The 9043-nt window shown below is 34.7% G+C and overlaps 1 protein-coding gene, 1 long non-coding RNA gene and 1 pseudogene across 3 annotated transcripts; 2 read left to right on the forward strand and 1 right to left on the reverse strand.

Annotated features, from left to right (window-relative positions):
• Positions 1-920: 920 nt before the first annotated feature.
• Positions 921-3635, forward strand: LOC129874803 (L10-interacting MYB domain-containing protein-like; annotated as a pseudogene). Its single transcript, XR_008762959.1, has 3 exons — positions 921-1035; positions 2120-2479; positions 2791-3635. The product of XR_008762959.1 is annotated as a L10-interacting MYB domain-containing protein-like (transcript).
• Positions 3636-5539: 1904 nt separating this feature from the next.
• On the forward strand, positions 5540-6442 carry LOC129872521 (protein FEZ-like). Its single transcript, XM_055947486.1, has one exon. The coding sequence runs from the start codon at positions 5540-5542 to the stop codon at positions 6440-6442; it is 903 nt and encodes a 300-aa protein (XP_055803461.1).
• A 664-nt stretch (positions 6443-7106) lies between these two features.
• Positions 7107-7733, reverse strand: LOC129875129 (uncharacterized). Its single transcript, XR_008763081.1, has 2 exons — positions 7531-7733; positions 7107-7403 (listed from the first exon to the last, which is right to left on the reverse strand). It is a non-coding gene; the product is annotated as an uncharacterized LOC129875129 (long non-coding RNA).
• Positions 7734-9043: the final 1310 nt, after the last annotated feature.

The following is a 9043-nucleotide window of genomic DNA, read 5'->3' on the forward strand; positions in this document are numbered from 1 at the left end:
ATATGCCTGTACTATTGAAAATAGTTTAAATATATCCTTCGTTATACTTTCGAACTAAATATACCCCTCCTGTTATACTTTTGGTTCAAATAAACCCCTCTCATTATACCGTGGTACAAATTTGTCCTTAATTTTAACGGAAAAATACTTGAAAAGCTCAAAATTAAATAACTCACTGTCAATTTTAACTATCTGATTTTTTAGGAATAAATAAAATTTTCAAATACTAATTTGCGTTTTTTCCCCAAAGAAATGACAATACAATACTAATACATAAAATTTCTAACTACTAATATGAATCTTTTTTTTCTTACAAAATGACTTCCTTTATTATTTTGTAACAAAAAAAGACTCAAATTAGTATTTAGAAATTTTATGTATTAGTACTTAAAATTATGCAATGCCTTTTATATTGTCATTTCTAAGAAAAAAAATCAAATTAGTACTTGAAAAATTTATTTATTCCTAAAAAAATCGAGTATTGAAAATTGAGAATGAATTATTTAATTTTGATTTTTTCAAGTGTTATTCCGTTAAAATTAAGGACGAATTTATATCAAAGTATAATAAAAGGAGTATATTTGAACTGAAAGTATAACATGAGAGGTATATTTAGACTAAAAATATAACAAAAGATATATTTAAACCATTTCCAATTATACAGGAGTATATTTGACCCTTTTCCCATAAATCAAATACTTGAAGAATAGATTTGAATATTTTTATTTGTAAAGTTCAAGTGAGCTTATCAATGTTATTGGCTTTACCTTTGTGAATGTATTACATTTAACAAATATCAAATATAGTAATTTTTTCCCTTGGCCTATTTGTCACTACCGTCAAAGGTTAGGGGGTGCAAGTGCAAATTGATAGAAGATTGTGGGGTTTCTAAAAAAAATATTTTGTTGATCCCGCACCAAAAGGAGAAAAAGGCTATGCCGTGTTTGGATGGCCGAAATAGTGGTTTAGGGGGAAAACCCAGTTGTTTACTGTAACGAAAGTAGGTCAATTTTTACAGCACCAGTTTCCTCAAAGGTAAATTCTCTCTGTTCGATGTATATTATTATTATTATTATCATTTATTCATCTGCATTTATTCATATAAAAAAGATCATACAATCTCTCTTCTGTTTTCGTAATTTCTAGGGCTGTCATTTTTCACCAATTATTTGTTGTTTTTAATTTGATTATTATGAATTGTATAAACTGGAAATTCACTGCTACACCCACAAACTGTTAGAATTTCTATAAAGCAATTGGGTTTCTTTGATTAACTTTTGGCGCGTGATTAGTGGTAAGAAGATATTTGAACCATGTAATCAAGTGGCCACAATGAAGTTGTAATCACTTAATTTTAACTCTTTAAGTCCGATGTAGGTCTCTTTGAATGCAGTACACCTTTTTTTTTGTGTGTGTTTACGCACGCTTCGACTAATTCCACTTAATACCTGTCACTTGCAGGTATCTCTGTACACCAAGGTTAAGACAGATGTGAAGAAATCACCTAGTATTTTTCTCTCTGTTGCGATTTGAACTTGAAACCTCACGATTCTGGACTCAATTCATTGACCACTGAGCCACCCTTAAGGCTCCAATAGACCTTTTATGTATATGTTCCTTTGAAAAAAAAATATTATAGTGTTTGTCAGTTAACAAATGTGAAATTGCTGTTTTCTTGTATTGACTAATAGTCTCCGGGTAAAAAGTACACTGAAATTGCAATTGTTGTGATAGGTCGAAAGCTAATTGGTTCATTTGCATCTGTGTATGCATGAAAAATTGAAACTTTAAGGAGATGGGAGAAGAGGGTATTCTTTAGTTTTTGGTACATAATTTCTTGTTAACTAGAGGATACCGTTTCTCCTTTCAATAAAAACTTCATGTTGTCCTGTTGAATAAGTCTCAACCTTTAAGTAAATACTAAATTCTCACTGCAAGTGTCTTTAATGATACATGTTTTGATCTTTGAAGATTAGTCGAATGTTTGAATGTCTCCTTTTGAGATGAAAATCAAAAGTTTTCAAGCTTGAAGTTCTGGTATCTTTGATCCAATCTTGCTTGTCATGGTAAGGTGCAATACTGCTGTAATTAACAATTGTACTTTTGCTCAATCAACTAGATGGCTGGGAGGTCTGCTCGTTTGAAAACACATCTAACTGTGCAGCAGCGAGAATCCCAGTGTCGAGCTAAGTGGACCACATCTCTTACTATTATATTGGTTAGGTTAATGGTAGACGAAGTTCACGGAGGGCATAAGCAAAACAAGTCTTTTAGTAAGAAAGGTTGGAAATGTATATGTGATGAGTTTCATAAAAGAACCGGTCTTACATGGGAGAGGGAGCAATTGAAGTATCGCTATGCTGCACTAAGAAAGCTTTTTGTTACTATGAAGTTGCTACTTGATCATACTGATTTCAAATGGGATGAAACTACAGGTTTAGTAACAGCAACAGATGAAGCTTGGGACCGGTACATCAAGGTTCGTTCCCACATTTTCTGTTCTGAAAGAAATGCTTTAGCTGCTAGGGCACAATTTTCTGTTTGTAAGTTGAACTCTGTTTTCCTTTTTATTTTCTTATATCTCCTAATTCCCAGAAGATTCTTGTGAACGAGATGCCCTTTTTCAATACCTAAGTAATTCATTGATGGATAACCAAAGTGATTTATTGATGGATTGCAGTTTACCATATCTATATTTTTCATGCCAAGGCCTTTTAATTCCTTAGCATATCAGATATTGTTCTTCAGAAATCATCCATCACAAAACCCCCCTTGACATGTACTAATCAGGAACATCCAGATGTGGAGACCATAAGGAGCACAGGCTGCCCATTTTACAAGGGATTGAGTGTGATATTTGCGGATTCTGGAAGTAGAGGGACGTATAATGGATCTAGTATGAACAAGGACAGTCTCCCCAGTTCATCATCTCATCCTCAACCTTCAACACTGTCCCAGGAAGAGTTGTCATATTCAGAGTCTGAAGAAGGTCCTGATTCCAATGAGCAAGAAATTCTTCAATCTGTGAGCTCACCTACTGATACATGTCGAAAGAGAAGGCGTAAGGGGGTTGATGGTGCTATTGCAAGAGCTATATCCGAGATGGCTGCTGCTTCAAGACTTAGAGCTTCTGCTATTGACAAGTACAGTGACAATTTCACCATAACCGACTGTATTAGAGCGTTGGATGAATTGGAAGGTGTCAATGACGAAGTATATTATGCTGCTTTGGATCTCTTCAACAATCATGCAGCTAGGGAGATATTCTTATCTCTCAATGTTGGGAAGCGGCTGACCTGGTTGATTGGCAAATTGTCTGGTCCTCCCTAATTTAAAGGATAAGTCCAACTAATCTTGTTATGTTCAAGTAAGCAGCCATCTCCTATCTCAAGTAGTCATTTATTGGTTTTTACAGAGCTGGAAGCTTCATGTATAGACCACATTCTATCTCTATTTCTCCTTCTTGTTTTTTTTATCTCCTTTTAACAACTAGGAGTAAGAATATGTTTCAGAATTTGGCAACTGTGAGATTGGCAGGAGTTGAAACTTGCTGCATGAGGGAGCATTTTGTTAAAAATTTGAGCACACTTATCATGCATTCGGATGAAATATGGCAGTGTTTCTGTTCAGTATTATTTATAACTAGTGTGGAAGCACAATTGTTTTCTGAACCAAGCTAAATCTTACTTCTAAACTAATAACATCCTCTGATGCCAAACTCTAGTAGCTTATCAAAGCGCAGTCCATCAACCGTATTCTGTCAGAAAGGTTTTACCTATGATATCCACCCTTCAGAAAATCTGCATTACCAGGTTTTCAATGAATTCTATGTATACATCAAGTCAAAACGAGCTCTTCCTTCTAGTGTGGGTGCCTGGACCACAACAAAGCCATTCCGTTTCACCGTCTCTCAAGGTAATATATTGTGCACCTCATCAGTATCTTTAGCTTGATTATTATGTATAGACTCAAATGCATGTGTCCACACATTGGTGAAATCTGTCCCTGCCTGAAATGCATGTGGCAATCCCACCTGTAGATTTTTCTTTTATACTAGTGATGTTCTGGTCAGCTTTTGCATATCTCGACTATTCCACTGGGTACCTGTTTCTCACTAGTATAGATACCGAGTGAGTTAAACCATCTGGAGATTATTCAATGTCATCACCCGTGGTAATATCACCGCCTAATTTGCCATACTAGGCCTTCTCATCCTCAGCCTTTGCTCTTTTTGCATCCACCTTTGCTCCTCTCTCAACCATGACCCTGGGGTTCTTGCATTTTGTGCTAGTAGAGGTTTTAGGTAGAGAAAAAGTGGTGTCATACTTGAACTTCAACAATTAAAGCTCAGTAAGCTTTCTTCTCAAGCTCTTTGAATGCCATTTCCGACTTCTTTTGCTTGAGCTTGTCTGCTTGTTGCTCCAGAATGGCAGGGATAACAATTAATATGCTCTTAATTCCTCTAAATTCAACTTTTTATCAGGAGCATTGTCGACTGCAAGTTGCCACCCTCCACTGTGGTGTGTATAAAATTTTGTGCAAGCAATATTGGCCTATTATCACAATTTGGTTTGTAAAAGTGAGTTTGGGTTTGAGATTGTGGTGGTTTCAAGGTTTTGATTCATGTCCCAAATTGATATTCACTTTGTATTATTTTCAAGTGGTATCCGTGAGTTGGTTTGTGAGGGTATACATGTGCGAGCATGCTATTCATGAATCACCATATTGTGTGCATAATGTTTTTCAGAAATATTATTTTTCCGCATGTATAAGGAAAATTGTATGCGATATTAAATGATACTCCTACCTTAACTCTTTGTTAAAGGGTTACTACCTCGTATGCAAAATGGTGATAATATACATAATATTTAAAAAAGACGAAAAAGAAAAGTTCAAAGTCTTGAAAAACTATCTTGTACATAGAGTGTTTGCATCGAAATCACATTAATTTATAATGGTTAAGAAATAAATTAAGGTGATCATAGATACATTAATTAATCATGATTGGTACAAAAGGTACATGGATAGAATTAGACTAAAGTTGACTTAATCCATAATGTTAATTAGGCTCGCTTACTCAAAGACAAGATAGTGTCTTGAAAATTCTCTAAGTCAGTTGTTTGGTATATGGGATGGGATAAGCAAAAATATCTCACCTTCTATATGAGATAGTAATCCCACTATTTATAACTTTATCGTTTTATCGATAAAATACTACACATGTTAATACAATGTTGTCTTAACACGCAAATATTATTTATTCTTATCTCACTTACCGAACGAAATCTAAATGTTATACAAAGCATATGTTGGCTTTGTTTCAAGTTAATCTCACTCAAACTTTGTTTATTATAATAGTCAAATTATTAAACTATTTTTTGAAGCATTAAAATAATTAAATTTTACTTACTATAACAATAAAAGACATAAAATTAGTTAACGGTAACTATATATTACGTGTTTCTTGTTTACACGGTTTCTCTCGCGCTCTCTTCTTCTTTGTTTTCTACTCCTCTGTTTCTTTTCTTTTCGATAAAATATGGGGATGGATTTTGATGATGAACAACTCATGAGGTTTCTTCTCAAATTTGTTACTAGTATGCCTATTCAATGCGACCAAATTCGACTTGTAGATTTGTATGGCAACAAGAAGCCATCTCAGTTATTCGATACCACTTCTACTAATCATCATCATTATGTCTTCACTCAGTTAAAGAAAATAAAAGGGAATGGTAAGAACTTCAACAGGGGAATTGTTGGCGGCGGTGGCTCATGGAAAGGAGTCGACACGAGTAAACCAGTGTACGACAAGAAAGGATTAGTGATTGGGTTCAAGAAAACGTTCCGTTTTGATGAAAAAAAGCATGTGTGGATTATGAAAGAATATCGTCCTAGTGATAGTATACTAAAGGCCTTGAGACTTCGTGGTCAAATTCGACATGAGGAGGAATTTTCTGTATGTCGCATTACCAGGAGTGCCAATTCGGATCGCAATGGAGAGAATTTACTTGCCAGTTGTGTCCCAATATCTTCATCACAATTTCAAGAAACTGTGAAATCCGAAAATCAAGATTTGGGACGATCCAGTGCTGCTAATGTAATTTCGAATGGGAACATCAGCCCAGTTTGCTTAGTCTTAAAAGAATCAAATGTGCCTGCTGCAAAAGAAGAAGAAGAATGCTCTGTTCCTGTGGTTCATCAAGAAACTGCCTCTGTTAGTTTACTCGCAAAAGAATCAAATGTGACTGCTGCAAAAGACGAAGAATGCTCTGTTCGTCCGGATTATGACATTGCTACTTACCACCAAGAACTTGATGCGTATGCTGCCTCTGTACTCGAAACAATGATTCCTTACATTCCGGAACCACAAGAAGATGAAGCTGATTCTATCCCACTTTTCTGCGAAGATTTTTATATTGGTTATACAGATCTCTGGAGTTAAGAGTAATCTGTGATAGTTGATACAACTCATTCTTTGAAGAATTGTATATGTTTTTAATTTTATCTGTCAGTGCACTTTCAGTTTTCTTTTACACCAGTCCTTTACTTTGTGGTTTCTAACTCTGGTTTACAATTAGTTTTTTATGAAAATATTTCTTAAAAGATTTTATACTTGAAAAGAAAACTGCACTCTTTGGATTAAAGAGATTAATAGTTAGCTGCAAATCAACATTGAGCCCATTAGCTCAGTTGATTAGAGCGTCGTGCTAATAATGTGAAGGTTGCAGGTTTGAGACCTTCAAGTCTCTTTGATATTTTGGGTTCAGTTTTCTTCACAACTTTGATTTTTTCATCATTTTTCAGGTAGTTGCGTGATACTGTAGGGGCAAGTTCCAACTTCCAAGTCTTAATACCAGTTTTCATCCACAAAATTTGAACTTTTATTCCAAGTAGAACTCATGTTTAAACACAGTTTCACTTCTACAAACTTTTTCAACTTCAAATACTTTTTGTTTAACTCAAATATCGTCCCTAAGCCTACTGTAGTCATCCCTTCCCAAAACTGCTACAGCTTTTTTATGCGTCTTAAAAAGCAGTTATAACAATAATGCCAAGAAAATCAGAGTTCGCAAATTTGATGACTTATGGTCAATGTAAGCAGTGGAAAGATGAAAGTCTTGTTATACAAAACTGACTGAGGTGAACTGTTGTTGTTTACACTAAGTCCAGTGATTAATTTAATTCAACATAAAAAATAACCAAATCTTAATCTCAACTAGTTGGTTAAAATACTAAAGGCAGTCATGTATTAATGTGGGGCTACAAAAAGCCTTCTCTACTTCAATTTGCCTGCTTTCACATGTAAAGAGAACAAACAGAAGCTCTTCCCTTAACATTCTACCTTCATAGCCCATTAAGAATTCAACAGGCAGTCTCACTATACTTGATCTTACTTTGCAAAACTGTAAAGAACTCAAAATATAGCTAATCAAAACGATAAACAACAGCAAAACAGACATATTTAGCTAATCATCAAGTCAGCCAAGGAAGAAAAGGCAAAAGTCAGTCTAATCCTAGAAAAGGCCATACCTTTTGATCCTCTTCAATGTCTCAGGACTAATCTCAGTCTTTGCACCTGTCTTAAACCTATTCTTCAGAACCTCATTCCCCCACTTCAATCTATCTGCAGTAAAAACTCCACACCACAAATCCCCTTTATTAAGTGTCCTGAGCCTAAAACAACTAACTTTGACGCCTTTGCATTTTACTCTTCCACATTGGGTGCCAATGTGGTCCAAGCACATCGTGATGGTTACTGTGTTCAACAAGAATATAAGAAGAATAAAGATAAATAATTTTTTTCAAAATATAATAAACAAATATCCGAGACAACAAAATTCATTTTGTCTCCTTAAGGAATTTAATCCCCTCACTATACCCGAGGTTGTGGATTATTTCCTACCAGGATAAACAGATATATCTGTTAGAGAAGTAGCAACACCTCAAACTTCAATAACTTTAGCGAACTCAAAAGTCAGCAATCAATCACACAACGTGTTACATCCCGCATTTTGGCGCATTCAAAAAAAAAAGACTTGTAGCTTTTGAGCTTAACTAATAGTAATAATTGCAATAAAGTAGTTTGAGCTCAAATAAATAACAATAGTAATAAAAGAATTAAGGCCCAACACATGATATGGCCCAAGTCTTGAAAATTTAGTTCATTAATTAAAATTGGCGCATCATCTATTTAGTATATATGTCTAGAAGTTTCAAGACTCCAAAAGAGAGCTAAGTCATCTTCCAAGAGAAGAAGAGACCGATACTAGAGGAAAAAAAAAGGGGGAAAAATTCCAAGTTCTTCAACTTTGATCCAAAAATCTTGTCTTCTTGAATTCTTGTCAAGTTCGAGGCCCTCTTCAACGTGGTATAATTAATTGAGCGAGAAAATTTCGTTTGTGGCAAGTCGGAATTTGAAGAATAAGGTAAGAATTCTATCTTTTATGTTATGGAAGAAGTGTATGCGTTGTAGCTAGTAGAATTAAGTGGAAATCATGTAATTGTGATGTATGTGTGTGTGTGACCATGTGGGTGTGCAAGTGGGTGTGTGTGGCCGTGTGGTGTGATGGTTGGGAGAAGAGGAATTGAACTTTATTTAGCTTATTAGTTGTGTCATTATGGCGGTTACGGTGTAATTAATAGTTTCATGATTCAAGACAACCTCAAAATGGGTTATAAGTTGTTATAGGGAATTATGTGATTTTAGTATAGTTTATATGTAATTATGAAAGTAGAATTGTATTGTGGAAATTATTGCCATTCTTAACGAATTTGGAAGAAGGTAATGCGATTTAGTAATTTCCTTGTGTTCGTAGAAGTTTTGGATGATGGTTTTGATGGAATTTTTGGTATATTGTATGGAATAATGTTAATTTCTTTTGAGTTATGTCTAAATGGTTTCAAATTAGTTAGTGAAGAAATATGAAATATTGATATTAGTTTGAAGGTGAGGTGGAGTAGAACTTGTGGCCTTATGTGACAAAAGAGAAAAAGAAGAAAGATTATTAGTGTAAATTGTGCTTTGTAGTATTTGTTGATGTTG

This window comes from Solanum dulcamara, chromosome 11 (assembly GCF_947179165.1).
Source record: "Solanum dulcamara chromosome 11, daSolDulc1.2, whole genome shotgun sequence".
NCBI lineage: Eukaryota > Viridiplantae > Streptophyta > Magnoliopsida > Solanales > Solanaceae > Solanum > Solanum dulcamara.